Source organism: Leptomonas pyrrhocoris, assembly GCF_001293395.1.
Source record: "Leptomonas pyrrhocoris isolate H10 chromosome Unknown, whole genome shotgun sequence".
Taxonomy (NCBI): Eukaryota; Euglenozoa; class Kinetoplastea; order Trypanosomatida; family Trypanosomatidae; genus Leptomonas; species Leptomonas pyrrhocoris.
The window spans coordinates 537,563-562,951 of record NW_015438377.1 but is presented as its reverse complement, the minus strand read 5'-3'; the positions used below and the strand labels follow the sequence as shown (position 1 = coordinate 562,951).

Below are 25,389 nucleotides of genomic sequence, written 5' to 3'. Positions count from 1 at the left end.
GACACCTAACGATCTCTCTTTCGCATTCAGAAGTTAGTCAGAAACACGCACAGCAAACACAAATGTGAGAATGCACTGGAGAGGAGTTTATGCGCTAGAGTAAGATAAGAGAAACCGTCCTTGCTTCCACGAAAAAAAAAAGATCGTTATAAAGGAAAATGAAGAAAAAACGAACGCACAGCGAAGGCGGTCGTTGCGTGATGATGCGGACAGCGGGTCACTCCGCCGCCTTCAACACAGCCGTGATGGCTTTCACCTGCCCCTCACTGTCGTTCAAGCACGGCACGTAGATGAAATCACGCCCACCGTGCTCCTTAAACAGCCCACTCGCGTCCTCCGCAATCTCGTGGATCGTTTCCACGCAGTCCACTGCAAAGCCCGGCGCAATCGCAAAGCACACGTTTACCTGTTTCTTCGCGAGAGCCGTGTTGTGGCAGGCCTCGCAGAATTTCTGCTTGCGAGCGTCACTCGGTGCTGCCGGAAGCGCCGCAACAGCCTCGACGAGCTTCGGCCCAATCCACGGCTGGTTGCCGAACTGCGATTGGTAGACATGCACGATGGAGTCGGCAAAGGGGACGCCGGTCTCCTTCTCGAGGTACAACTGAACCGCGCGTGTAGTCGCCTCGCACCGCTGCGGGTAGTCGTCGCCCTCCTCCGCGTAGCGAATGGGGATGCTGTGGTACGAAAACACAAGGGCGACGTCCTCCATGTGCGTCGCCAGCACCGTCTTCCAGCCATCAGCGGCAGCGGACATCTTGGCGGTCACGTATTTTTTTATCGCGCTCAGCAGACTCGTGGCGACGGACTCGACGTACGCCGGGTGGTCAGCGTAGTCGCGTATGGTGCGCAGTCCCGGGACGCACCGTCGGTTCTTATCGGAGTAGAAGCGAAACACTTCATCGTAGATACACGCGGTGGTCGTGGAGGAGTACTGCGGAAAGAGCGGCAGCACCACCAACTCGTGAATGCCAGGAAACTCCTCGTGCATGCTCTTCAGAGCGGCGGGAATGTTTTTGGCACCGTAGCGCATGGCGTGACGCACCACAACGTCGCCGTGCGACTGCGCCTCCACGATGGCACGCACCTGGTCCGTCAGGCTCTCGGTGTAGAGGGCCAGAGGAGAGCCTTCCGTCTTTCCGTTGATCACAACGCCCGAGCTTTTCTTGATCCAAATGTGATTGTACAACGGGAGGATCTTGACGGGGCGGAAGGGCAGAATGAAACCGTAGAGAATGGGGTACCAGATAAAGCGCGGCACGTCGATGACACGCCGGTCCGCCAGAAACTCGCCCAAGAAGCTGCGCAGCGCGGGGGCAGTCGGTGCGGTGGTGGTGCCCAGGTTGACCAGGAGCACCGCCTTGGACGGACCGGGAGCTTTGAGCATCGATACGACAGTGTTGTAGCTACAGTTGTAAGTAGATATTAAAAAACGGTCTTACAAAAAAGAAAGACACGAGTAATCAGAAGAAGTAAACTACGACAATGTTGGCAATGACGGGCTCACTCTTGCGGAGAGAAGGTTTGAAAGGGAAAAGCGGCAGATGGAGAGCAAGGTGCGAGAGGTGTTGGGAAAGACAAAGCAAGACGATCTTTTTTTAGTGTGGATGAAGTCGAAGGAGTGAAGCCTTTAAAAATAGAGAGAGATTTACGCGCCCGGACAGTTTTCCATCAACGTGAAGAAAACATTCAGAGATTTGAAAGCTGAAACGCCGGAGGCCGTCAAAGCAGCGAGGTTTTATTGAAAATTGACTGACAAAACTGCGCCTTCACCGCTTCGTTGGAAACTCCAGCGAGAACGCCGGAAGGAAGTGAGCCCCCCCCCCCTTTCTCAGAATATGCTTCGCATTCTGTTGGGGAGGAGCTTCTCCTTCGCGCAGATCCTCTTGCAGAGCTTCGTTTTCTTTTCTTTTCATTTATTTTTGAAAGAGAAGTAAACATTTTTTCCCGATTAATCACAAGACAAGTAGGAGACCTTTTCTTATATCTCTTTTACCTTTCTGTCTGTCTCATCACTCACGCGTCGCCACGCCTCCTCCCGCAACATCGCCGGCTCACTTCTCTGTCGCACACGCGGCGGTGGGCACGACACTCGAGTGTTTGCTCTCCGTTTCGCAAAAGCACAACGACAAAGGGAAAATGGAAAAAGAGAACCCGAAGAGCTGTAAAGGCGGGGGACAGCATGGTTGCAATTTGAGGGGCATGCTGGGTGCTCAACAAAGCACGAGCACGCTTCAGAGCATGAATTCTGAAACCTCAAAACACGCAGAGAGAGAAGATGTATGCTCGCCGCCGTCTCTGCTGCGTCGTGCATCTTTGTTCAGAGCTCGGACTTGCGCTCCCCATCAAACGAGGGCATTACGCGTTCACTCATACAAAAAGAAAAAGGGAATGTCTACTTTAAATACGTTATGGCACCGCTAAATCAATAAGAAAGAAAACAAACTTTGTAAACGGTGATCATTTGTTTTGGTTTTGGAGGGGGGTGCATCTTCTTTTCTTTGGCTATGTCGTTGTGCGTCAGCACCCATGCGTTACCCCGTTTATCCCGGTCCTACATTAAATGTATAATATATAGAATTTGATACCTTATGTATTTATATTTTTCTTCTCCGGTCTGCTTTCCTCACAGAAAACAAAATTAGAGGAAAGCACGGCTTTCATTGAAAAGATGAGAGGCGAAACGAGTGGGGCAACGAAGAACAAACAACTACAAATGAGAGCCACCCATTTTCCCTTCTTTTCGTGTAGTGCTCGCCTTCGCAGCGGACTCAAGCAGGTGAGGTGCTCAGTTGGGCCACCTTCGCTTGCTTTCCTCCACCACGTGCACACCGCGTTCCTCAGCCGCACCCTCATTTTCGAGGAAAGGTGGGTGCGAAAAAGACACGCAGAAGACTTGGCGAAGATGCACGGTGCGACGACAATACGTAGAAGAAAAACAGAATGGAGGCTCAGCTTGCGATGCGCCTGCAGGTCGTCTCGATTTCTCCTGCTCGTTGTTGTTTCATGAGCGACACGGACCCGTCGCGAAGAGCGAGATGACTTCATGTGAGAAGTCTCCTCTCATCTCCCCGGCACGTCCCACTGCTCGAGTTTCTGCGGCTGTTGTTTTGCCTGCTTCGCCCACTCCATTCAACGGCCGCCCACGTCAGCCAGTTAAGTTAAATTACAAACTGTGGAGATCCGCCACGCTCCGTGCTCGATCCATTCGGGCCAATTCAAGACCGCAAACACGCAGGGAAAGGGAAGGAGGTAGCCAGCTTCGATGCTCCGCTGTGCGAGAAGTACAAAACATGAGAGAGAAAAGAATGCCCTAAAACTGTTGTGACGGGAAAAACGACGTGAACGCGGAGAAGCGCAGCGGAGGCGGCGGCGCTCCTTCACGTGCGTCTTCGCATGGAAGAGCAGCCTTTCTTACGCTGCTAAGTTTATTCCTTTTCTTTGCTGTTCGTTTTTCCCCTGGCGCGATGTGCCTGTGGAGCAGCCGCGACGTGGGGGATCCCCCGTCCCGATGACGGCGCGCACCTAATGTGTAACGTCACCTTATGCGAAGCAGATCAAGATGAACGAAATGATCGCCATGCACCAGGAAATGACGAAGAACGCGAAGCCGGGCTGGTACTCGCCGATGTCCCTGAAGCGCGCGTTGCACTGCGAGTTGTTGTAGAGGCCGGCAATCGCAGCGAAGGGAACGGAGCTAGTGATGACGCCAAAGAGAAGAATCAGGACCGCCGGGATCTTCGTGGCGAGGCACTTGCAGGCCAGCAGAAGCGACACCGTCATGCCCATGACGAAGGCAAAGAGAGAGATGATGCTGAAGGCAGCGGCCGACTTGAGAGTCGCCTCGAAGACGCCGCAGCGGGCGTAGAAGGCCGCATCGTGCCACGCCAGCGGGTGGGAGCCGCTGCAGCGCTTCGTACCCCAGACGGAGTAGCAGAGATCCTTCGGCACCACCCAGCTGTCACTGGTGATCTTGACCTGATCGTATGGGGAGCCGATGCACATGAAGAAGAGACCGATGAACTCCACAACGGCGATCACCACACATAGCGCCATGCGGCACGCGGGCACCTCCTTCGTCTTGGAACCTTCCTTGGCCATTTCTGCTTGTTGCGGGAGGAGGGGGAAAGAGCTTCTTGAATTACGTATGCGTAAATGAAACCGTGAGCGAACTCGACTACAGTTATCGAACAGAAGAGTAGTTGCGCAAGAGCGTAGGGGGGGGAACACGTATACACCACAGAATGATACTAATCTGCCAGGTAGCGTCGAAGACGGAAACAAAAGAGCAGGGGTTGGAAATGATGTGGCAATGAAAAATATGCGCACAGGTGCGACGGGGAGAGAGACCAAAAACAAAAAACAAAGGGGCGTGGGAGATGAAGAGAAGGTCTACAAGATTGCGAAATCGAGGGTGAGAGCACGTGCAGATCGTGGCATCGTTCGTTGCATGTATGACTATTCATTAAATACAGTTATCGGGAATACACTGCCAACGCAAATGGTCTCTCTTTTCACTTTAAGGGGCAGAAGCACGAACTGCGTCAACGTGCAGTGGCTTTCACATTTGCAAGGAGAAAAAAGAATAGCGTCGCACGGTAGATGCGCAGCGCAGGTGCACTCGGGGAAGGCGGTGACGCTGCTATGTTTTGTATCGCATGAAAGCCGCTGAAGAAAAAGGAAAGAAGATGAAAAAAAACCCGGCTCGCAAATAGCCACCGACTCCGCTTTTTTACTCACTCATGCCGTGAAGCAAAACATCGCGGACCTTCTTGAGCTGCGCGATCGCTTGGATGTAGGAATCTGTCAAACACTGCAGCTCCTCGGGCTTCATGTCCTCAGCGCGGAACCAGTACTGCTCCAGGTTTTGTATGACCCCGGCGAGAATTTCACCTTGCCGTGACGTCACCTCCGCGGGCAGGGTCACGGCGTCCGCAACGCTGATCACGTGCGGTGCCGTCGCCAGGCGGATTAAGCAGGAATCCGCGTTCGTCATGATGGCGCGGTAGAGCAGTTCCTCCACATGTTCTACGGGCGGGTACTTCATGAGGAGCTGCAGTGCCGTGCCGGCGTCGGTGGAGAGAGGAACGCGGATGTGCAAAAGCAACTGCGTGGCGAAGTAGAGCGCGACACTGTCGTCCAGCACGTAGGCGCGGCGGCCTGCCGTCGTCTGCACGTAGCGCTCACAGAAGATGACCGCCCACACTCGCAGCAGCTGATCAAATGACAACTCGCGCACAAAGAGAAGGCGCAGCCAGCGGACAAGATAAACAACGCTTTGGATGTCGTACTCCGCATCCAGCCGATGCTGCAGCTCTGGAGCCACCTGCGCCAGCAAGTCCTGCTGCACCCGCTCACACGCCACCACGACCCCGCTCTGCTCCGAGGTCGCCGCGTAGTACCACCGGGCCAACCCCAGTCCGTTGTCCTCCTCCAATATCAACCGCCGCAATAGCGCGTACACCGCAGCGGGCAGGTCGGCGTAGGCCTTCTCGAAAACTGTGAAGAAGGAGTTGGAGCGCAGCACGGGGTTGTCGCGCACGAGCTGCTCGGCCTGCATCTTGTCCCGGTGGCAGGCGTAATAGAGAAACGCCGCCAGCTCGTGGAATCCCTGCCTGTACTCCCTCTTCTCCGCCGTGCAGTACTTCACAAGAATGTCGGAAACGGCATCTTTTGTTTGCGGCTCTTGAAAAATTGGAACGTCCCAGAAGAGTCGGCTCATATCTTTGGCGATCGTCTGCCGCACCGCGTCGACTTGAAACTGTAGCGCGTAGGAGCTTTCCACCGCGGGGACGAGAGGGTTCTCCGTCGCGAAGCAAGTCGGTGGCGCAGCGTCCGTTAAACAGGAGGCGGGCGGCCTCGTCCTGTCCTCGACTTCGCTGCTCGTGCTGCTGCTACTCGACTCATCAAACCGCACAGCCCGCGCCTTCCGTTGGGGTGCGCTGCGGAGCGTCTGATCGAGGGAGCAGCCCGCCTCCTCCCACTGGTGTACCCACGCCTCGCAGGAAGACTGGCACGCCGTCAGTTGCGCATCGCCGTCCGAGAGGAGTGGAAGGGTGCCGAGCAGAAAGTGCCACCGCCAACTGTACAGGACGCCCTCCCTGCTGCGAAAGCTCGAGAAGTCGAGCGTGTCGCGCAGAAGCTTATCCTCCAGGTTATTCTTTGAGCTATGGAGCGAAAAGAAGGCAAGATCGTTCATGTTGTACTTAGTATTTTGGTTGTGTGCACGTGTGCGTGAAGAAATACCCTTCACGTATGTTTCGATGTTGTTGGCGATCGTTTTGTCTCGACATGTGTTTTGTTTGGCAAACAGGAAATACGTGCGTGCGGATGTGCTCCGATAAAACGCTCTCGTCCGTCTCTTGTATTTAATGCGAAAAGACCTCTGAGCAATGAAACCACTTGCCAGTTGACCTGAGTGGTGTAGGGATGGCCAGTCACGGTAACGCAGAGGGAAGCACGCTGCACAGGTTAAAAAGAGAAGCTCAATTTGTCCGGCTTAAATGGGAGGGAAAAAAACGGATCACAGCAATGAAGTCAGTGAGAAAGCCATAGTGATGCGCTTTACTATCAGCAGTGTTCATAAACACTCCTCAGCTGTGGGGCTTTTGATTTTTATAATCCAAGGCGCAGAGTACATATTTTACATCCGATGGCAACTAGCGTACTCCAGTCCGTTATCGTGTTACGTGTGTTTGCTTATACAGCGATAGATTTGATCCCCGGGTTTTTCTTTCAGTTTCCTTAAACACCCACTGAAGTGCGGTTCGTGTGGAAGATTCAGCGTTGTAGCATAGCTGCGTTTTTCGCAAGCCTTCCCCTCGGCCTGTGCAGTGGTAGTCGTGAGGCTCGCACACGCAAAACTAACTACAATCTCTAACAAAGCAAAGGGAAACCAGAAAAGAGCAGATGATAGCGTACATGCGCTAGGTTATCTACAAATGAGAGCGAAGAGGACGTATACACACAGGCGAAAATAAAAGGATTCTCCCTTCATGGCGGAGGCGGTGGCGCGGCGACCCCCTTCTCGTCGCTCTCCCCCGGAAAGGTGTAAAGAAACACGTTGGACGCCGGAATGGGAAAGGCGCCCTTCGGAACGGTGTAGTCGTCGTGGTGGGCCTGGAAAGCCTCGTGCTCGGCAACGCCTTCCGGCGCCACGACCAGCGAACTGTCGACGTCGTTCAAGTGAACCGCGTCCACCTTGGTCTGGGCGAGCTGCGTGATTTCATCGCAGTAGCGCTGCCGCAGCAGCTGGCCGTAGTGCTCGCCGGCCGCAAGGGAGAGCAACGCGGCACGCCGGTATGCTTCCGTGCCGGAGCGCATGAGGTCGACTTTGTATTTGCGGTAGGCCAGCCCGCGGAGCAGGTCGTCGTAGCGGAGGCGCAGATGATCATCCAGCGGGAGGCGCAGCGAGGAGAGAAAGGCGATCATGCTGGACTCGTTGCCTTTCTCGTTGGTGAGTCCGTCCGTCAGGCTCGGCGGAAGGTGCGGCAGGAAACGAAGGAATGTGTCGAAGTCGCACTTCAGCTGCTCCGCACCGGCGTACCGTAGCCACGCCCGGCGCACCTGCAGTAAGGGCTCGATGACATCCACGTAGAGGGGAACCATGAAGGCGTTCATCATGGCCGCAAAGACGAGCTGCACGGCGAGGATGTTGACGACAACCACAAAGGACACAAAGAAAGGGACGGCGGCGTGCGTGTGGCCGCAGGTCGCGGACGGGTCGCTGCGGCACGGCGCCCCCGTAAAGCAGGCGAACATGACGAGGTGCCACTGATCCAGCGTGCTGCAGTCAAACAACACGAGCAAGGAGCCGATGACAGTGCTGAAGTTGCGCTTCTCCGTCAGGTAGCGGCCGTGCGGCGCGACATCGCCAAAGACGAGGGTGCCCACTACCGCGTAAGTGAGCAGCGCGAGCAGGTACACGGCAAAGGCGCTGCCGAGAAGCTTGGCGTGGCGCACCGCTGGAAGCAGCTGCATCCCGATGTTGGAGGTCTTGATCAGCTTCACAAGCAGCGCCACACGAAAGAAACGAAGCGTGGGCGAAGAGACGCCGACCACCATGAGGGCGAAGAGCACCACGTCCAGTAGCCGAGACACCTTCGAAAGGTGCACCACCCCGTAGGCAACGACGCTCAGCAGAAGCTCCACGCCGCACGCCGCCACACCAACGCACACCATCGCGAGCAGCATCTTCTCTTGCCACGGCGGCTGGAAAACGTGGGCGGCAGCCAGAAAGCCGCAAGCGATAAGCACCACGACATTGAGCGCGGCGTAGAAAAGAGGATCAGACCCGTTCACTGGGCACGTCGTCAGCACGCGGTGGCACCAGCGCGACAACCGAAAAGGCAAGGGAGTGAGGTAGAAGTTGAGGTACAGCATGTACGCGATGTTCTGCCGCGACACCACAAGCCGGGTCTGAGGCGGCGTCAGCAGAGCCGTGCCCATCGACTCCATTGTCGGCCGCCGCAGTTTCGCCGCCAGCACAGCCGCCACGCACCGCAGCGCATAAAAGCGGATCATCAGCAGCGCCAAAATAAAAAACAGCACAAAGTAGCCGGCGTGGTTGTACGACATAGCGCTGTGGTTGCTCACGATGGCCATCGCGTCGTCCATGATGTGCCCGTAGTGGTTGACGGTGGTGAAGGCAAAGACGGAGAGCAGTGCAGGTCCGAAGGCGTCGTAATGAAAGGCCGCCCGCTCCCACACACGCTCGTGCTCGACGAGGGTCGTGTTGGTGTAGGTGTCGACACTGACGTTGTAAACTCCGCGGCACCCCGTCTCGCTCGTTACGTTCGGGTCGCTGCAGCGGTGCAGCCCGCCAGCAAAGATCTGCATCCCGGCCACAGCAAAGCCAACGTACAGGAAAAGAATCAGCGGCGCAGTCTTGGCCACGTACCGCAGCGACGTCACCAACGTGAGAAACGTCTTGTTGGGCCGCTCCTGGGTGGTGCAGAGACGTACAGTGCGAAGGACACGACCCACCCGCAGCGGGGCGTAGGCGATGCCAGCCAGCGCCGTACCGTTGGCCACCACATCGATCCAGTTCAGCGGCTCTCTGAAGTAGGCCGGCATCGTCCGTGCGCTGCCCTCGTTGCCGCCGCTGCCGTCGTTGCGGTCAGTGCCCGGGGAGAACACGCCGTACGCGATCCACTTCAGAATCATTTCGACGCAGAAGACCACCGCGTAGACGATGTTGATATCCCGCATTACGCGTTCTCGCCGCGCTGTCAAGTACCGGCGCTCAAAGAAGAGAGCCACGAAACCCAGCAAGACGCAGAGGGTGCTCAGGACGAGGTACAAGAAGGAGCCGAAGAAGCGCAGCAGCAGTCGTCGCAGCGGGCTGAAAGGGCTGATGAGAAAGAAGGCGTCGTGCCGAACGCGGAGTGGCTTCGCGGCGCCGATGCCGAACACGTTCGTATCGCGCAGCCGCTGCCGCCGCCGCAACACCTCGCCAAGACGCCCGTCAACGGTTTGGCCTTTGTGAACTCCGCCAACAACACGCCCGTTCGCCACCTCCGCCGAGGCGCCGCCTTCTTGCGCTGGCGGCAGCAGTAGTAGAGGTGGGAAGTCTTTGAAATTCAGCAGATCCTCGTCGCGCGCAGCGTCGCGGAAGCCGCGGAACAAAATGGCGTTTTCCAACCCAAACAGCAGCAGCACCGAGATGGCCTCGAGGGAAACAAAGAAGAGCGAGCCGGTGGCAACGGAGGAGTTGCGGCTGACTGCCGTCAAATACCGCGTCCAGACGTCACCCGTGAAGGCGCGAAAGCAGGCCAGCAGCGCCGTCCACAGTGTGGTGAAGTCGCCGTTCCTCACGAGGCCGTCAGCACTGGCGACGTACGCGCCGCTGAACAGCTGCATGCCGACAATCGCGTAGAGAAGCAGGATGGCCGTCCCGAGCAGCACCAAGCTCAGCAGGCACCACAGCTGGTAGCGGTACTGCCGCAAGGAGAAGAAGTACTTGCCAGCGTGGACGTAGCGCAGCACGCGTAGGATGCCCACCACACGGTAGTGGAACACGTACGGGGCAGCGAGCTCCAAGATGCCGGTGACAGCCCCAAAGACGTCGGTGTAGTTCCACACGTCCATCAGCGTGCGGGTGACACCAAAACCGATCAGCTTCAGCAGAAAAGGAACAAGAAAGTAAATCGCCATGGCGGAGGAGGCCCGGCGGATGTCACGTGCGTGCGTACCGGTGATGTAGATGGACACGACGGCCAATAGAACAAGATTGCCTATGGAAAGCACCATCATGAAGACCACGGAGGGCAGCGAGTCGACGAGGGTGGCGGCCCATCCCACGAGAGGCTCTGTGCCGCGACCGGGCGTCGTTGTCTGCTCGAGACCGCGCAGCCCGGCCCAGAAGCCGCGAACGTGGACGCTGCGGAAGAAGTCGCGGGCGTAGCGACGGTTCGCCGTCGTGGTTCCCTGCTCGGTCGAGTACGCCGTCAGCGCAGGAGCACCACTGCCGCTCATCGTCATGGTGTATTCCTCACTCCGCTCATACTCGTCGGCCTCCGCATCGTCGCCCGAGTAGGGGCCGCCGTACACGCGGGTTGAGCGCGGCAGCTGCCGTTGGTTTTGCCACGGTGGCATGCTCTGCACGCCGCAGTCCTTCCGCTGCCGATCCTCACCCGCCGCCGTCGCCGCGGCAGACCGCATGAACCACGAGTCGAGGTGGGCGTAGGCGTTGTACACGACCGTCATGGCCACCACCAGCAGGAACTGCGACACGGCCACCACCGTCACCAGGTAGAGCGCCGCCGCGGAGCCTTTCACGTGCATGACATCGTCCAGCTCCTCGTGCCACATATCCATTGACGTCACCTTCATCATGCGTAGAATAGCGGCGCCGACGCTCTGATAGGTGAAGAGGCGATTGCGGTAGTGGGCTGGGTCCGAGAGACACTCCACCGTTACTCCCGGGCCAAGGCTTGGACACGCAAACCCGACCCCGCACGCATTCGTCACGTTGCGCAGGATAAAGGGAAGCGGCAGCCCACCGTACACATCGTTCGCTGCCGCGTTGCTCACGTGGGTGATGAAGCAGCGCTGATAGAGCTCGCCGCCGATCGCAAAGACACCGATGAGGGCGAACGCGAAGGTGCAGAGGACGTACACAAAGAAAATGTCGCAGATGAGCGGAAAGCCGCGGGCCAGCGGGATGAGAAGCGGCTTCCACCACGGCACGAACACGAAGAAGCGCAGCGGCCGCGCCGCCGCAAACGCGCGCATCCAGCGAATGTGAAACGTCGGGGGAATGACCTGCAAGATGGCAAACACATTCACAGCCAGCTCAATCCAGTTCCACAGACTGCGGAGGAAGGAGTGCTCGCCCTCAAAAAATCCGCTCGCGACAATCTCAGCGAGCATGCGCAGCCAGAAAAAAGCCACACAGACCACCTCAATCGCAAACAGGGTCGTGTAGGTCGCACCGCCCATGTCATAACGCGGCTGAATTGCCGAGGTCATGCCAGTGCTGAGGCACACGAGCATGAACCATACAATCTGCATGCGTGGGTGCGTCACAAGCCTGCGGCAACTTCGACGCACTACATTACTCGGTGTCAGGCAGCCAAAGACGGTGGTGTCATCGTTCACCTCGACGACGGTAGTTGGCATCCATGTTTGGAAGTCGTTGATTTTGGAATAAGAGAGTAAAAAATATTGCATATCCCCAACACCACAACGAAGAGGATAAAAAGCCTTTATATATATATATATATATGTGTGTGTGTGTGTGTATTACACCGTCGCGCAGTGCAGGCTACACTTTAGAGAGAAGCTCAAAAATGATTTTACGAAACACGATAGCGCTCTACTATCTTTTTAAAAGAGAAGAGAAGGAGCGGGCGAAAGCACATATAAGAGTTGAGAACGATAGAAGAAAAAAAAAAGGACATGGAAAGCCTGCGAAGACAAAGAGCACAGACTGCAACCCGGTTTTTACGCGATAGCGAATGGGCAATTGATCAACACTCAGGCGCTTTTTCTGTTTTTTTGGCACGTTCAACCCCGTCAACGTAAACTCAGCGAGTTGAAAAGTGGCGCCATCACTGCCCCACTACAGAAGAGGGAACGGTGAGCGCAGTGTGAAGCTTTTAAAGGCCACACAACGACTGACGATAGTGGGACGCTTTCCCTCGCAGCTGGAGTAATTCCGTTGTTGTGATCTCGTTTTATCGCGAATTGGCAAGCAATAGAGGAGCGTTGAGTCGGGTATGAGAAAAAAAGGAATGATTGATTTCGAGAAGAAAACAAAAAGCAGCAGGACGACGTGTGTCTTTCGATCCTTTGAAGGAGAAAAACGTTTTTATGTGTAATAACAAGGAGATCAATGCGAGACTGAAACGAGTGTGGCAATCACCCATCGAAACTACGTGTATGCCATCCCTCGTCTACGAGCTAGGAGAACTTGTAAGAGACGGTAAAGGGGCTCATCGGGGTGCCGGAAAGGGAAAATAGTATTCCAAAGTGGGACGTGTTCTTCCGGCATTTCGAAAAATGATAGAGAACATGAACCGGTATACAAAAAAAAAAAGAGGCAGCTCAACTCTTCGTATCGTGAAAAGAAGTACTTCTCCAACCAAGTAGTAATCTCAACGTTGCATTAAGTGGTCTTGCAATAGAAAGCGTTTGTGTTTCACCTGTCGTGAACCTCAAGTCGTTGACACAGCTGTCTCCATGGATACTCGTCAAAGCCTGCAGAACACTAATGAGAAACGAAAACGAGACCACTATGGCAAAGCACCAGCGCAATAAACAAAACACATGCATAGATACGTGCAGGAAAAAATATATACTATCGGCCGCCTAGATCTACAGCCACGACGTGCACGCCACAGTTTCCGCTCACACAGACTTACCACACAGCAGACCTGCTGAGTAAATTATTTAATATAAGCGCTTTGTTTTCATTTATTTATGATCGCTTTGTCGCCGTCTCCTCAGTGTCGGCGTAAAGCAGGCAACACAACAGAGTTCGGGCGTGCATCCTCACACGAAGCTCTACGCAACCCATCTCGTTTTCTGCTGCCGCAAATCCGAAACCACGAGAAAGATAGAGCACGAGAAACACGGGCTGGCGGTGGAACAGTTTTCTATTATTATTATTAAATAAATAACAGTAAACGGTAGCTGACGCTATGCGACATCTTGAGTGCATCGTGTCGTAGCAGCAAAACCGCAGCAGCTAGCTTTTCTTGCTCTTCAGCTGCGGAAAAAGCTGGACGGGAGTCCGCGTCGTGTGTCGGAACGCATTCTTCTGGTCATGTTGCTGTTCTTTTTTGCACCGTTGCCCAACGCCACGCTCTACCATTTCGCACCGCTGGGCTTCTTTAAAGGAAAACAGTTTAGAGGAAAACATCGTGTTTTTTTTTCTTTTATTATATTCACAGAGCAAAACCGGGCATAACTGTGGAGAAGGGAGAGGGGCGGAAGGGGGTCAAATGCGCATCCGTCGTCGTGCACGCGGAGTTCCACTGAACGTGCGCGGACCGGCAGGCGGGTCTCCTTTGCTTCCGCGCTTCCGAGCTACCCAGGCAAGGGGCGAACTGCGAAGGCACCAACACGACGGGACGCCTCGACAGTGGGGCAACGTAGAACAAAAAATCGGACGTATAAGTGAGCAGAGGCAAGAAAAAAAAACAGAGGGAGAGAAAGAAGAAGACACCAACAACACACAAGAGCAGACGAGAAACTAACGACCTCAACAAGCACTCTCAAATAATAATAAAAACGGAAGGAAGCCAACGAGCAGTCAAAAAAATGCGGCAACGCAGACACACAAAAACCTGCAAAATAAAGCTCCTGGAAATAATCATTACGGAAAGCTACTTTATTGAAACATACAACAAAGTAAAAACATATATATATATATACTAGCACAGTAATCAACTAATAACCACTTTACTTTACAAACACATATATATGTAGTAAAAGAGATAGTAAACAACGCCATGAGAGACGTGAGGATGCACTCATTCATTGTTGGGACTCGTGACGATGCCGGTCTGGACGCCCAGCTGCTTCTTGTTCTCGGCGCTGTCTACCCCTACCACCTCCTCCTCTGCCTCCTCGCCTGCCCCCACACTGCCGCTGGCGTCTACGTCCTCGTCTGCGGCAGCCGCCGCACGCGCGTTGTCCTCGGCATGACGGCGCAGGTTTTCCCTCACAAAGACAAGTCCAACGATGCTGACGGCGGCCACGATCAGCGTGATTATCACGCAGAAAAAGGCGGTGTCCGTCGTCGGCACGTCGCCGAGGATGACGGAGAACACAACCATCCCGATGAAAGAGAAGAAGCACATGCTGATGAGAACCAAGGTGGAGGGGACCGTCTCGGGGCACGGGTAGGCCACCTCCACGGCGAGCTCCATCACCACGGGGACGAGCGGCAGCACCACGAATTCGAGCAGTGGGATGATGATGTAGAGGGCGATGGCCAGGGCGTCGGAGTTCGTCACCGTCTTGATCATCACCGTTGCGACCGTCACGATGGCCGTCGTGACCGCGGCGAGGCTGATGGCGGTGTACTTGTAGCAGTGGGTGCGGTCGACGAAGAAGCCAATCACGCCGCAGTTCACCGCACCGCCGAGGATGCCGGAGAAGGCGAGGATGCCAGAGGTGTCCTCATCGATCCCGTACGGCTCGAGCGCCTGCGCCAGCACACCGGCCAAGGCCGTCAAGAACCCAACGATGAGGCCGAAGGAAACGCAGAGCAGCAAGAAGTTCCAGTCCCGCAGCTGCGTCTTGAGAAAACGCGCCAGCGGCAGCTTGTAGTCCTCCGTGGAGGTCAACGAGGGGCGGTGTTCCGGCTTGTCACGGGCGAAGATGGCAATGAGCACAAACACTAGTATCGATAAGCCAAACTGTGAGCCCATCAGCCCGGCCCACTCCTTCGGCGTGTTTTCATCGGGGAGGGAGACGACGTGCGGGGAGTAGAACATGCCGACGGCCATGCCAGCAAAGCCCATCAACGAGGCCACGGCGGTCGCCACCGTGCGCTCGTTCGGCGCGAACCAGATCCCCGCGATGAGGGTCGGCAGACTCAAATAGAGAATCTGGCCAAAGGCGACAAACACCTGCGCCACGACGAGCAGTGGGTACTTGGGCGCCCACACCGCAATCAGCTTCAGCACCGCTGCGACGGCGTTCGTGCCGGCACCGATGATCATGCCATAGCGCAGGCCTACGCGATTGTACACGTAGCAGCCGGGCACCACGCCAATCACATAGACTATGGGGATCAGAAGGCTTAGCACGTTCACCGCAAGCGCCCCCACGTTGAAGTACTCCTCCGTCTCGCGAATAATGGTGGCGAAGGCGACGTACTGGACCTGGTTGATGAAGCCAAACACAGCGAACAGCACGATGATGAGGTACCGGTAGGGGGTGGTGCGGATAGGGGTCGTAACGCGCTCTTCGAGTGCGGCCACCTCCGGCAGTGCATCGCTGAGAAACATCTCCTCTCTCGTCGATGGGTAGGGCTCAGAGGCGGAGAGCCCTTGCAGGTTCATCGGTTGCTCCGTCGTTGTGGAGTCTACATACTGAAATACCTCATGATAGCTAGGCCCGGCCTCCGCCCCGCGTACTTTGGGCTCCATCTGTGTCGTAAATAAAACGTGGCTTTGCGAATTGGTGTGCCTTAATGCATGTAAGCACGACACTGCACACGTGCGCGTGAGTGGAAGGAAAGGATCCCTTTTGAAGTCTCACGACGAGGAAAAGATGTGTGCGTTGTTGTCTTGGAGTTCTAAACAAACAAAGAAAGAAAGATACTACTACGAAAGCACTTCTTTTGGTTTTACTGCAGAGCGAGAAATTCGATATGTATTTAAAAAACGCCGAAAGGACGTCATTTTGCGAAGTCCAAAACAGGGGTACAAGGAGGGGGGGGGGAGCAGTGGAAGCATCATCGGAAACTCTGAGATCAGGCTGTGCGACGACGACGTAACACGTTGGTTAGTTCTCATGGGTAGTGAAACTGGTCCTACTGGGTGTACGGGTGTGTGTGTTCGTCTTCAGTCGTGAGCGTCATCCGCACAGATGAAGAAGCATCAACGACGACATAGTCAGGGCTACCTGGAACATAAATTAAGTTCTCCGTATCCCTGCCTGGCGGGAACATCTAAGATGAAAAGCAGTGAGTGCATCTAAGGAAACCCAAAAATAGTGAAGTTCAGAACGCTGCAGTGCTCCGTTCTTTTCTGCAGCGCGCCGCCCGCATTCGCTTCAGCAGCTGCTCGGCCTTCTGCGCCGCCGAATCGGATAAAAGAAGCTTGTCGGTGATACCGTAAGTCTGCGTTATATGTGTCTGCTAGGGCTGGCGTTATTTCTATGATGGGGTACCGGTGCTGACAGGGGGGACGCAATGTGCGAGTACCCGCGACGGCGGTGATGCAGCCCGTTTTCGCGCTTCTCGCCCACGCAGGTAGAGCGACGCGATGGTCGCCCTTGCGGGCTCTCCGAGTACCTTCCTCGACCGCGCATGTTGTACCTGTTCTCGCAGTCCCTGCGGTTGCGGGATGGCGTTGGAAACGAGTACAGATGGGAGGGAAACGTGTAGGCTCTGAAGCGCTGGTGGAACCTCTCATCTTCCTCGACATCGCGCTGCGGCCGTGCATCGCTGCGGTGCGACTGCTGCTCCTGTTGGCACTGCGCGTTTCCGTAGAGTCGGTCAAACACGCTGGAGTTAGCGCTCCACAGACGCAAGACATCATCGTGGGTGTGGTTCACCTGCGGGGCAAAGGTGCAGACGGACTCTTCTTGTCGAGCCCGTGACACAACCGCCTCAAACGCGGGTCGGCTGAGGGAAGGCGGAGAGAGGCGGTGCAGCCGCTCAAAGATAGTTTCGCTCGATGTTTGCTTCCTGAAAAGGTCATCATCTACTGGCGGAAAGGGGAGAAGCACTTTTACGGACGGGGCACCACCCGTGTCCTCGCGGCAGAGAAGCATTTTGCTTAGCACGCCTTCAAGGGATGAAATCGACAAGGAAAGCCGATGGTAACACAGCAGGAGGCCTGAAGAGCACGGGAAGAGAACCAGTAAAAAGGGGGTATAGCGGATTGTGCCACAGCCGTCAACGATGCGCAATTCTTTCTTCTTATCCTTTACTGTGAAAGGTAAGCAGATGGTCAGCAGTGTTCTCCATCGACCGACAAACACAATTGTTTGTCAAACAAAACCGCTTCGAGGCTGATTGTGTACAAGCAAAGAAAAAGAATCGACTGCGGTGCAACCGTGCCTCTGCGAACAGCACTCGTAAAAGCGAATTAACCAATCCTTTTCGTTTTTTCCTGTTTATGGCAGCGGGAGACGACGCACCCCTCAACGCGCTGTAATACCGTAGGCGGCGCTGATACCGCCGCCCTTTTGAAGAACACAAAATCCTACTCCTCGTAATCGATCTCTTCACAGGCGCCGTCGTGGTCGATGGACATGTCGTGGTCATCCATCACTGTGCGCTGCGACACCGCGGGGGCCACCGCGTGTCGCTGCATCGGGTGTATGCCGAGGGCTGCCTCGTCAATCTCCAACAGCTTCAAATCCTCCTGCAGCTGGTCTTGGCAGCGTGTGAGTTCCCGCTCGCGTGACTCTAGCGTGCGGTCCCACTGCGCGACCGTCTCGTGCTTGCGCATGAGCGACTTCTTGCGCTCCTCCATCTCGCGGTGAAGCGAACCCATCTCCGCCAGCGCCCGCTGCAGCTCCTCTTCCTCCCGTTGCTTCTGTCGCTCACGAGACGTCAGCGATGCCTCCTCGTCTCGAAGGGCGTCCTGACGCGCCATGGCGGTCATCAACGCAGCGTCCTCCGTCTCCTTTTCCCGCTGCAGCTCCTTCAGGCGTCGGTCCATCTCATCCCCCTGCGCCTGCAGCGTAGGACGGGTCTGCTGCACCGCGCGCATCACCTTTTCCTCGTCGGACAGCAGCCCGCTGCTTTGCTTCCGGGAAGCGCTGATCTGCGCACGGCACTCCTGATGTTGAACTTCAAGGCAACGACGCTCATCAGCGATGTTCTCCTGCATTTCGTCGAGCACCGCGACGCGACTGCGGATGTACGCCTCTTGACGGAGGTAGTAGGCCTCCAGCTCCTTCTGCAGCTTGACGCCATCTTGGAGGAGCTGGTGGTAGCTGTCGATGACTTCATTGCTCTCTATGACAGGGGACGCCGTCGAGGACGGGCCTGCAGTGGTGGCGCTCTCACTTGACATAGATCTAGTGTGTCTATATATATATGCGTGTATTCGGTCTTCACGGAAGGTGCTCTAGTGAAAGTGCGATCCGGCTTCTCTTCTTGTGGGGGGAGGGGCGGCCCAAATTATTAACCACAAAGAGAGCCACAACAGAAGAAAGCCGAAAGACGGATGTTGGCAAGTGGAGAGATGGAAATGGAAGGAGACATCGCAGCACGCCAGCTTTGCTCTTCGACAAAGACACTTTTTGCTACATCTCCTTTTTTTAAAATGTACTTAACAAGAAGATGATGAGCAACGGCTTTAATTCACTCGCGTTGTTTTTGGAGACGTAAGAACAGCAGCAGCATCCGAGGCACGGGCCGGTAGCCCAAATACGCACACACCAACACTAGAAAGAACCGCAAAAGCTCGATGAAATACACACCCGGCTGCAGACGCAGCTCCTTCACACGTGGCTGCCGACCAACATAAACTTGCCAGCCTACACCTCTTCCGGCAGAACCACCGCGTACTGACACTACCGCCGCTTCCTTTGATGTGTCTCCGGTGGCTTTACCGCAATCCACGGTACCTGACACACGTAGTGGAAGACGTGCTCGACGCAGCGCTGGCGCGGCGGTGCGACGCGTACCGCATCGTGATCAGCAACATCGGAGGCGGTGGATTTGCTGCCGACACACGTGGTCACCGTCAGCACCGCCTCGTGTGCGGTGAGAGAGTGTGCCATCTTTCTCCGTGAGGGTAAAGAGCGCCATTACCGAATTGCCAGTTATTTTGGCGCTTCTACGAGGACACCATACGAAGCAGCCCAAGAATCCTTTACTATGTGTGTGTGTGTGTGTGTTGTTGGTGCTGCGGCCTCAGAAGGACGCCCGGTCCGATGAGCAACAACACCTCGAATTGGAAGAGACGAGACGGGAGAAGAAGAGTCATCAACACGGCGTTCACGCCAACGGCTGCGTTTGGAAGATGCACACAACTGGCAAAGCATGAAGATTGAAACATCTTCCAAAACAGGTAGTAACACACAATCGCAGAGCAAAAACACGCGCTCGAAGCCAAGAAAGAAGGAGACCTCGTCTGTTTCGGTGTCTTCGCGGACACCGTCTGTGTGCTGTCCGCACACCAATACACCAACTCAGTGAGGGGCAGTTTCGTTCACGTGTTGAACACGATGAAGTGCTGGTGCAGACTAAAAGAATAACCAAAACGGCTGCGTTGGATGGAAGAGAAACGGATCTGATAGTTAAACAGAACGGCGAAACAGCATTTACCCGAACGTTTTAAATTAACGAAGAATGAGCCGTCTTGGGAAACGGCCCGTTGCCCTGTTCTCGCCTGGTCGTCTTCTCAACGATGCGGTCGCAGCATCGACGTGGAACTCCTCGTTGCTGTTGTTGCTGTTATTATCCCTGTGAAGACAACTCAGGTAAGGGAGCATCCCCGCTCTCGCACACACACGACGATGGAGTCCGTTTAAGTCGTTGCGTGAAAGTGCAGAATAAAATGAGAGATCGAACGCTGTGGGGAAACACACACACACACACACAGAGAGAGAGAGAAAACAAAAGAAGAAGTCGACAGCGTCAACGCCATCCTCATTGCTCCTTCGCGGCGTGTTCATCGTGTTCCTCATGCTGGTCGGAGGCAGCGGAATCCGTCACCGTCTCGCCCCCCTTCTCCTTCCCAACCACCTCTTCATTCTTCTCCATCTCCTCCTGGTGGTCTTGCGCCTCGTTGCCGCGCATCGCGAGAATGCCGAGCTCGTCCTCTTGCTCCTCCGTGCGTGTGTACGCGACCGACTCCAGCTTCGGATCCTCGTTCTCCGGCGGCGGCAGGTGTGCGCGGGGGTTCTGAATGTAAACGTTGCCGAGCGGGTCGTCGAGGATGAAGGTAAACTCGCGCTTCATCTCCAGCAGGTCGTTCAACTCCTTCACAAACTCCATCATGGACTTCGAGTTCTCGTCGGCGGAGTCACCGACGGCGAAGGCGGCCTGCGGAAGCGTGTTCAGCTGGTCCCGCACTTGCATTATGGTGCCCTCGACTGAAGAAAAGAAGCCGCCGAGCGTGCCCGGGGCCAGTTCGAGGTGTACCTCAGGAACTAGCAGCGTGGCCGTCTCGGATTTCAGCACGTCACGCTTCAGATCGTCTTCGGACTGCACGTGCAGGGTCAGGCGCAGGCCCTTCTCGTTGATCTCACCACCCGTCTTGATCTCATTGCTCTTGTAGCCGCAGAAGTCGCACTTGAAGGCCATAATGACCGTTTGTTTAAAGTATGGGATATCGCACTCGTGCATCATCATGTGGCCGGGCTTGCGGCACGCGGGGCAATCGCACGGAATCTGCGTGACATCGGAGTACTGACCTTCGTCAACGTCCTGCTGCTCCTCCTGCGTGCGCTCGGTGTTGTAATCGATGGCCACGCCGAGCAGCTGACGGTCAACGTCGGTCCGCTCCTTCTCGTACTTGGTCAGCTGCGGGTCGAGGGTAGGGTGGTAGTAGTCGTGGATCGGCTCAATGTAGCTGTTGCCGGCGGGGTCGTCGAGAGTCAGCGTGAAGGGGACATCGCCGCTGCGGTAGTCCTCCAACTTCTTGCAAAACACCTCGATCTTCTCGTACACCTCGGGATGCTGGATCTTCCGCAGGGGCTGCTGCAGCTGCAGTCCGTCGTGCGTCTGCTCCAAGATGCCCTCGACGGTGTTGAGGTTACCCTTCTGTGACTCCGGCGGAATCTCCAGCTCCAGCTCGGGGATTGTAACGGTCGCGAACTCCGACTTCACGACCTGGCGGTCCAAGTCCTTCTTGCTGCGCACCTGCAGCTCATACCGCACCTTTTTGGGCCCGAACACGCCACCAAAGGTAACGTCGTTGTTGCGCTCCCCGCAGTGCGGACATTCGAAGCTGCTCACGATGATCTCCTTGAAGTGGGGAATTTTGGTGATCATCAGCCGCGTCTTGCCCATCTGCTCGCACTTCGGGCACATCGACTCGATGGTGTTCATCTCTCCCAGATCAGTCTTGATGTAGTTGGGGTGGTCACCGCCGTCATCGCTGTCGTGATCGTCGTTGGCGACGTCGTGACCGTGCTCGCTTTCCTTTCCCCTCTTCGTATCGTCTTCATGGGCCGGTGCGACGAGTGCCGGCACTGGCGCCTCTGCCGGCGGGGGCACGCTCGGCGTGTTCTCCTGCTGCTCCTTGTCCGACATTTCAACGCGTCAAAGGAGGGGAGGTGTAGCACCGTGAGTAAGTTGGGGGGGGGGGGGGCGTGAAGAAGCAGTCGGCAGCGGCTGGGCACGAGGCTGCTGAGTGCTGCACGCGACAGCTCACACAAGAGAAAAAACAATATGAATAACAAACAAGGCAACAGTGCAGTAGCCTTCACTAAAAGCGGTGCGTAATACACTAGATATGTATTTGCTGCGCGAGGAGGCGTTTACCCTCTTACTTTCCTCTGCACCCGTGCCAGTGAACTTCGTCTGTTAGAGACGTAATAACTTACGGTACGTTACTACGCTTTCTTCTTAGCCTTTAATTATGTGTGCGAGTCCTGCGCTACGCACGTGTATATTTGGTGTGTTAGACGTCCGCTGTATCGGCGGCTCTGCGAACTCTCGGTACGGATCGGGGGCACTCCTCCTGCAGGCGTCCGGATGATGGCGCAGACGTCGCGGGGAAGAGAAAAAAGAAAGAGAAGACGCCAAAGGCATAGAAGTTGGTGCTCACGACTCAAAAAAGACGAGCAACGCGCACTGCGGAAAGAGAGAAGGCGCGCAGACGTGCGTGCGTGTCGGGGAGAAGTCGGCATTGTGTTCTCCTCAGTATGTAGAAACGCAAAAGACCGCAGCCAGCGTGCTGCATTGAAGTCGATGCATAATGTTTATCCATCCGCTCTTGTTGATGGCCCTGGAAGCAAATCACTGGTACAATGAATACACAAGAGGGAGAGAATGCATCGAAAACAAACCTGTTGGGTAAAAGCATGTGGGTTGTGTATAACACAGCGCCTTGAAACGCAGCGGCGACTTCACGACGACGGAGCCGCTGGTGCTAGGTTCGCCTCTAGCTGATCGATTCCTCGCTGGATGACGTCGCATTCATCGAAGGCCTCCCGCGCGATTGCCGCTTCCAGCTGACGCTGCAGTTCCTCCAGGCGACGCCGCAGCTCCTCCTCCTCCGCAGACGGCAGCGAATCGTTTGGTACGTCGTCTGTTGTCGATGTGGCGGCAGCAGCCTCCGTCGTGCTGCTCGCTGGTGACGGCACTGGAGGAGAAGAGGTCTGCGCGGCAGCTGCCTCCCCTACCGCTCCGTCCGGCGCTGCGGCGGCTGTGCTGCTCTCGCGAACGTGCAGCCACTCCTGTCGAAGCGCACCCCAAAGTCCATGGACAGCCTCGGCCAGTTCATCGGCGCCTTGGCTCTCCTTTGGCAGCTGCACGTAGTCGGGCGTGTTGGCGGCCGTCGCAGCAAAATCCTCCACCGCAGCGCCGTAGTCACGCCGGAAGTCTGACGCGTAGCGCCGCGTCTCGGCCTCTACGGTGGCCAGATCGCTGCGAAGGCGCCGCATCGTCCGCTCTAGCGCTCGCACCTGCCCTCCGTAGAGCTCCACGTCGTCCCGGCAGCCCTCTATGCTCTGCTGGACCACCCTCAGCTCATCAGCACAGTGCTGCGCTTCTTTGAAATTCTTGCTGGCCACGGCGGCGGACTTGGCGGCGCACAGCGGGGCCACACGCGCCTCACACACCTCCAGGCGGCGCTGCGCATCCCGCCGCAGCTCCTCCTCCGCGTCCAGCTCGCTCGTCAACGCGTCCAGCTGTGTTAACAGATTCATCCTCTTGGCCAAGGCGGAGGGTGTGTCTTTGAGGCGTTCATCCGGGTATGACGCCGCCGGGATCTCAAAGAGCACGTCGGCGCCGCGCAGTCGCATGGCCAGGAGGTCCTGCCACGACTTCCAGTAGCGGTCCGAGGCGGGGATCGTGTCCTGCTCCAGTGCACGTGTGCGCTGATGCACCGCCTCCCGCTCCTCTCGGCGCTTCGTCAGCTCCCTCTGCAGCTCCGCCGTGGCGGCCTCGCGCCCCGCCCGCTCCGCAGCGATGCGTGCCGCCTCCGCCTCCACATCGCTCCACTGCTGACGTACGCGCTGCACCTCCCGTTCGCCGCTTTCCACAGCTGCCGCGGCAGCGTCGAGCTCGCCTGTGTGGGCCGCTTTGGCGGTTTGCAGTTTCTCATCTACCGCCGACAGCTGTGCACGGGCAGCGGCTCGCCTCGCCTCCAGCTGGCGCAGCTGTGCCTTTAAGTCCTCGATTTGGCTGTCCAGCTCGCCAACTTCCTTTGTGAGACTCTCCTGTTGGGCGCGTGTAGCGCTGAGCGTCGCATCCACTCGCTTCTGCAAGTCTGCCTCGCCAGCACGCGCCGCCCGCAGACGCGCCTCGGCGGCCGACTTCTTCAACGTGAGATTCTCCTTGCGCACCTCCACCGTCTCCTCGCGCAGCCGCAAGTCGGAGTCGTCGCGGTGCTGCTGCGCCTGCACACGCGCCCGCTCCCTTTCCTCGTCGCTCTGCAGTTCTGCCTCCTGTGCACGCAGCAGCGACGCGACACCGCGTACCGCCTCCTCGAGTTGTCGCTGCGCACCTGTGACGCGCCGGCCAAGCCCGACCCACACCTCGTCGCACCTCTGCACTTCATGCGCGGTGGTCTTCACGTCACCTGAGAGCACATCCGCCTCGCGGTAACGCTCAGCGCGCACACACTCCTGAATCTGCGACTCCACGCCGTGGATATGGGCGACCTTCTCCTGGCGCTGCTGCAGTGCGTGTTGCGCCTCAAGGAGGAGGGTCGCGAGGGCGGCACGCGCCTCTAGCAGGACGCCTTGGCTGACTCGTAGTTCGCGTCGGTGGCGGTCACTTGGCGTTTCTTTTTCCTCTGCCTCTTCCCCTGCTGTTGTTGTGGCGGCGGACGACGAGGTGGGTGACGGAGGAGCGGGCCGTTGTGCAACTGAAGTTCTCTCCCCTTGCTGTTGCTGTGGGTCTGCAGGTTCCACCGCGGCTGGAGAAGGAGACGAGGACACCGTTGTGGTCCTCTGACTCTCCTGTGCAACTTCTGCGGCGTCCTCTTGACCAGTTGAGGACGACGACAGCCGCAGAGCAGCGCAGACGGGCGGTGTTGCCGCACGCCCATTCGGCTTCTCTCTCTCTTCGTTTGTTAGAGGAGCGGCTGCCCACGCCGCCACCTCCGCCTCCGCTGTCGCACTAATGAAGCGAAACGCAGAAGCCGCCGACTCGCTCGCCGTGCGTGGTGGCGTCACCGCGGGCAGCGAGTGCACGTTCGACGCCGACAGCCCCACCGGCTCCGGTCCGTACCGCTGCACCAACTCCTGAAAGAGCTGCGCCTCTCGTCCCTCGTAGGCCTCCATAATCATCTCCACATGGGCCAGTTTGGCTGGGTTGTAGAGCCGGTAGAAGTTGTCCAGCCGCTCACGCAGTTCCGCTGGGGAGGTCGAAGAGGATTCCGCAGCTTTGTGATGCTCTTCACTGGGAGTGGCAGCGTGAGCAGGAGCAGCAGCGGCAGAAGGACCGGATTTATGGATCAGTTCGTCAGCGTGGGGCGTTGCACTGTTGGTACTCAGCGAGGGCACGAGTGGGCGTCGACGGCGTCCTTTGCCCACTTCCATCCCGCTAAACAGGAAAGACGAAGGCGCAATGTCCGCAGGTGCGTCTTCGGAGTTCACCGCCTCGGATGCACGTGAGATAGGGGTCACAGAACTCGCAGCAGCAGCAGAAGGTTGTGCGAGGGTGATGGGTGGTGAAGGCGACGAGTTCACCTTCGTGACGGTCGGTGCTGTGTACGGACTGGTCTGCGCAGCGTTGGAGGGAGGGAGGACAATGGGATGAAAGCCGGGGCTCTGCAGCTCGTTTATCTTTGGCTTGTCATCCCCTCCCGTGAACCAACTAAACATTGCTTCTTCGATGCGCAGTGCCCTCTTTTCTATTTAGAGAGAGAAGAAAAAGGCCTTTCCAAAAGGTTTGAGAGGAATCACCTTCCCCGTATGCTTTGTTGTGGCTGTGGCTGTTCACAGTGGGTAGCACCGCTATTCCAAGAGAAGGCAGCAAGCGGGAGGGAAGGAAGTGGAAAGAATGGATAAGCGGAAAACAATAGATGTGTACCTTTTAATATATATATATATATATATATATATATATAGACG

At 56.5% G+C, this 25,389-nt stretch overlaps 10 protein-coding genes across 21 annotated transcripts; all 10 read right to left on the bottom strand.

Annotated features, from left to right (window-relative positions):
- Window positions 1-86: 86 nt before the first annotated feature.
- On the bottom strand, window positions 87-1,507 carry ABB37_08033 (Ferrochelatase-like protein). 4 transcript variants are annotated; one of them, XM_015806883.1, is made up of 1 exon: window positions 87-1,507. In XM_015806883.1, exon 1 carries the CDS (start codon window positions 1,382-1,384, stop codon window positions 218-220), a length of 1,167 nt encoding a protein of 388 aa, XP_015654754.1. In that variant the 5' UTR covers window positions 1,385-1,507; the 3' UTR covers window positions 87-217. The 4 variants fall into 4 exon arrangements, with proteins under 4 accessions (XP_015654754.1, XP_015654755.1, XP_015654756.1 ...); XM_015806884.1 differs by having other exon boundaries at window positions 87-1,505; XM_015806885.1 differs by having other exon boundaries at window positions 87-1,476.
- A 2,033-nt stretch (window positions 1,508-3,540) lies between these two features.
- ABB37_08032 (putative amastin-like surface protein) lies at window positions 3,541-4,391 on the bottom strand (the record flags this gene model as incomplete). 3 transcript variants are annotated; one of them, XM_015806880.1, is made up of 1 exon in its annotated part: window positions 3,541-4,391. In XM_015806880.1, the coding sequence occupies exon 1, from the start codon at window positions 4,096-4,098 to the stop codon at window positions 3,541-3,543; it is 558 nt and encodes a 185-aa protein (XP_015654751.1). In that variant the 5' UTR covers window positions 4,099-4,391. The 3 variants fall into 3 exon arrangements, with proteins under 3 accessions (XP_015654751.1, XP_015654752.1, XP_015654753.1); XM_015806881.1 differs by having other exon boundaries at window positions 3,541-4,254; XM_015806882.1 differs by having other exon boundaries at window positions 3,541-4,249.
- A 338-nt stretch (window positions 4,392-4,729) lies between these two features.
- ABB37_08031 (hypothetical protein) lies at window positions 4,730-6,497 on the bottom strand (the record flags this gene model as incomplete). Of its 2 annotated transcripts, none has more annotated exons than XM_015806878.1 (1): window positions 4,730-6,497. In XM_015806878.1, exon 1 carries the CDS (start codon window positions 6,194-6,196, stop codon window positions 4,730-4,732), a length of 1,467 nt encoding a protein of 488 aa, XP_015654749.1. In that variant the 5' UTR covers window positions 6,197-6,497. The 2 variants fall into 2 exon arrangements, with proteins under 2 accessions (XP_015654749.1, XP_015654750.1); XM_015806879.1 differs by having other exon boundaries at window positions 4,730-6,461.
- Window positions 6,498-6,990: 493 nt separating this feature from the next.
- On the bottom strand, window positions 6,991-11,670 carry ABB37_08030 (hypothetical protein; the record flags this gene model as incomplete). Its single annotated transcript, XM_015806877.1, has 1 exon — window positions 6,991-11,670. One exon carries the CDS (start codon window positions 11,668-11,670, stop codon window positions 6,991-6,993), a length of 4,680 nt encoding a protein of 1,559 aa, XP_015654748.1.
- Window positions 11,671-13,976: 2,306 nt separating this feature from the next.
- Window positions 13,977-15,807, bottom strand: ABB37_08029 (hypothetical protein; the record flags this gene model as incomplete). The annotated part of the gene is made up of 1 exon (XM_015806876.1): window positions 13,977-15,807. The coding sequence occupies exon 1, from the start codon at window positions 15,600-15,602 to the stop codon at window positions 13,977-13,979; it is 1,626 nt and encodes a 541-aa protein (XP_015654747.1). The 5' UTR covers window positions 15,603-15,807.
- A 495-nt stretch (window positions 15,808-16,302) lies between these two features.
- Window positions 16,303-17,020, bottom strand: ABB37_08028 (hypothetical protein; the record flags this gene model as incomplete). 2 transcript variants are annotated; one of them, XM_015806874.1, is made up of 1 exon in its annotated part: window positions 16,303-17,020. In XM_015806874.1, exon 1 carries the CDS (start codon window positions 16,951-16,953, stop codon window positions 16,303-16,305), a length of 651 nt encoding a protein of 216 aa, XP_015654745.1. In that variant the 5' UTR covers window positions 16,954-17,020. The 2 variants fall into 2 exon arrangements, with proteins under 2 accessions (XP_015654745.1, XP_015654746.1); XM_015806875.1 differs by having other exon boundaries at window positions 16,303-16,969.
- Window positions 17,021-17,387: 367 nt separating this feature from the next.
- On the bottom strand, window positions 17,388-18,290 carry ABB37_08027 (hypothetical protein; the record flags this gene model as incomplete). Its single annotated transcript, XM_015806873.1, has 1 exon — window positions 17,388-18,290. Exon 1 carries the CDS (start codon window positions 18,204-18,206, stop codon window positions 17,388-17,390), a length of 819 nt encoding a protein of 272 aa, XP_015654744.1. The 5' UTR covers window positions 18,207-18,290.
- A 418-nt stretch (window positions 18,291-18,708) lies between these two features.
- Window positions 18,709-19,087, bottom strand: ABB37_08026 (hypothetical protein; the record flags this gene model as incomplete). Of its 3 annotated transcripts, none has more annotated exons than XM_015806870.1 (1): window positions 18,709-19,087. In XM_015806870.1, exon 1 carries the CDS (start codon window positions 18,916-18,918, stop codon window positions 18,709-18,711), a length of 210 nt encoding a protein of 69 aa, XP_015654741.1. In that variant the 5' UTR covers window positions 18,919-19,087. The 3 variants fall into 3 exon arrangements, with proteins under 3 accessions (XP_015654741.1, XP_015654742.1, XP_015654743.1); XM_015806871.1 differs by having other exon boundaries at window positions 18,709-19,052; XM_015806872.1 differs by having other exon boundaries at window positions 18,709-19,045.
- Window positions 19,088-19,789: 702 nt separating this feature from the next.
- On the bottom strand, window positions 19,790-21,829 carry ABB37_08025 (putative zinc-finger protein ZPR1; the record flags this gene model as incomplete). Of its 2 annotated transcripts, none has more annotated exons than XM_015806868.1 (1): window positions 19,790-21,829. In XM_015806868.1, exon 1 carries the CDS (start codon window positions 21,395-21,397, stop codon window positions 19,790-19,792), a length of 1,608 nt encoding a protein of 535 aa, XP_015654739.1. In that variant the 5' UTR covers window positions 21,398-21,829. The 2 variants fall into 2 exon arrangements, with proteins under 2 accessions (XP_015654739.1, XP_015654740.1); XM_015806869.1 differs by having other exon boundaries at window positions 19,790-21,826.
- A 386-nt stretch (window positions 21,830-22,215) lies between these two features.
- ABB37_08024 (hypothetical protein) lies at window positions 22,216-25,274 on the bottom strand (the record flags this gene model as incomplete). Of its 2 annotated transcripts, none has more annotated exons than XM_015806866.1 (1): window positions 22,216-25,274. In XM_015806866.1, the coding sequence occupies exon 1, from the start codon at window positions 25,138-25,140 to the stop codon at window positions 22,216-22,218; it is 2,925 nt and encodes a 974-aa protein (XP_015654737.1). In that variant the 5' UTR covers window positions 25,141-25,274. The 2 variants fall into 2 exon arrangements, with proteins under 2 accessions (XP_015654737.1, XP_015654738.1); XM_015806867.1 differs by having other exon boundaries at window positions 22,216-25,252.
- Between the last annotated feature and the right edge of the window lie 115 nt (window positions 25,275-25,389).

Excerpts from the sequence above, each read along its gene's own strand:
- ABB37_08033 (XM_015806883.1), bottom strand. The coding sequence starts at position 1,384 with ATGCTCAAAGCTCCCGGTCCGTCCAAGGCGGTGCTCCTGGTCAACCTG.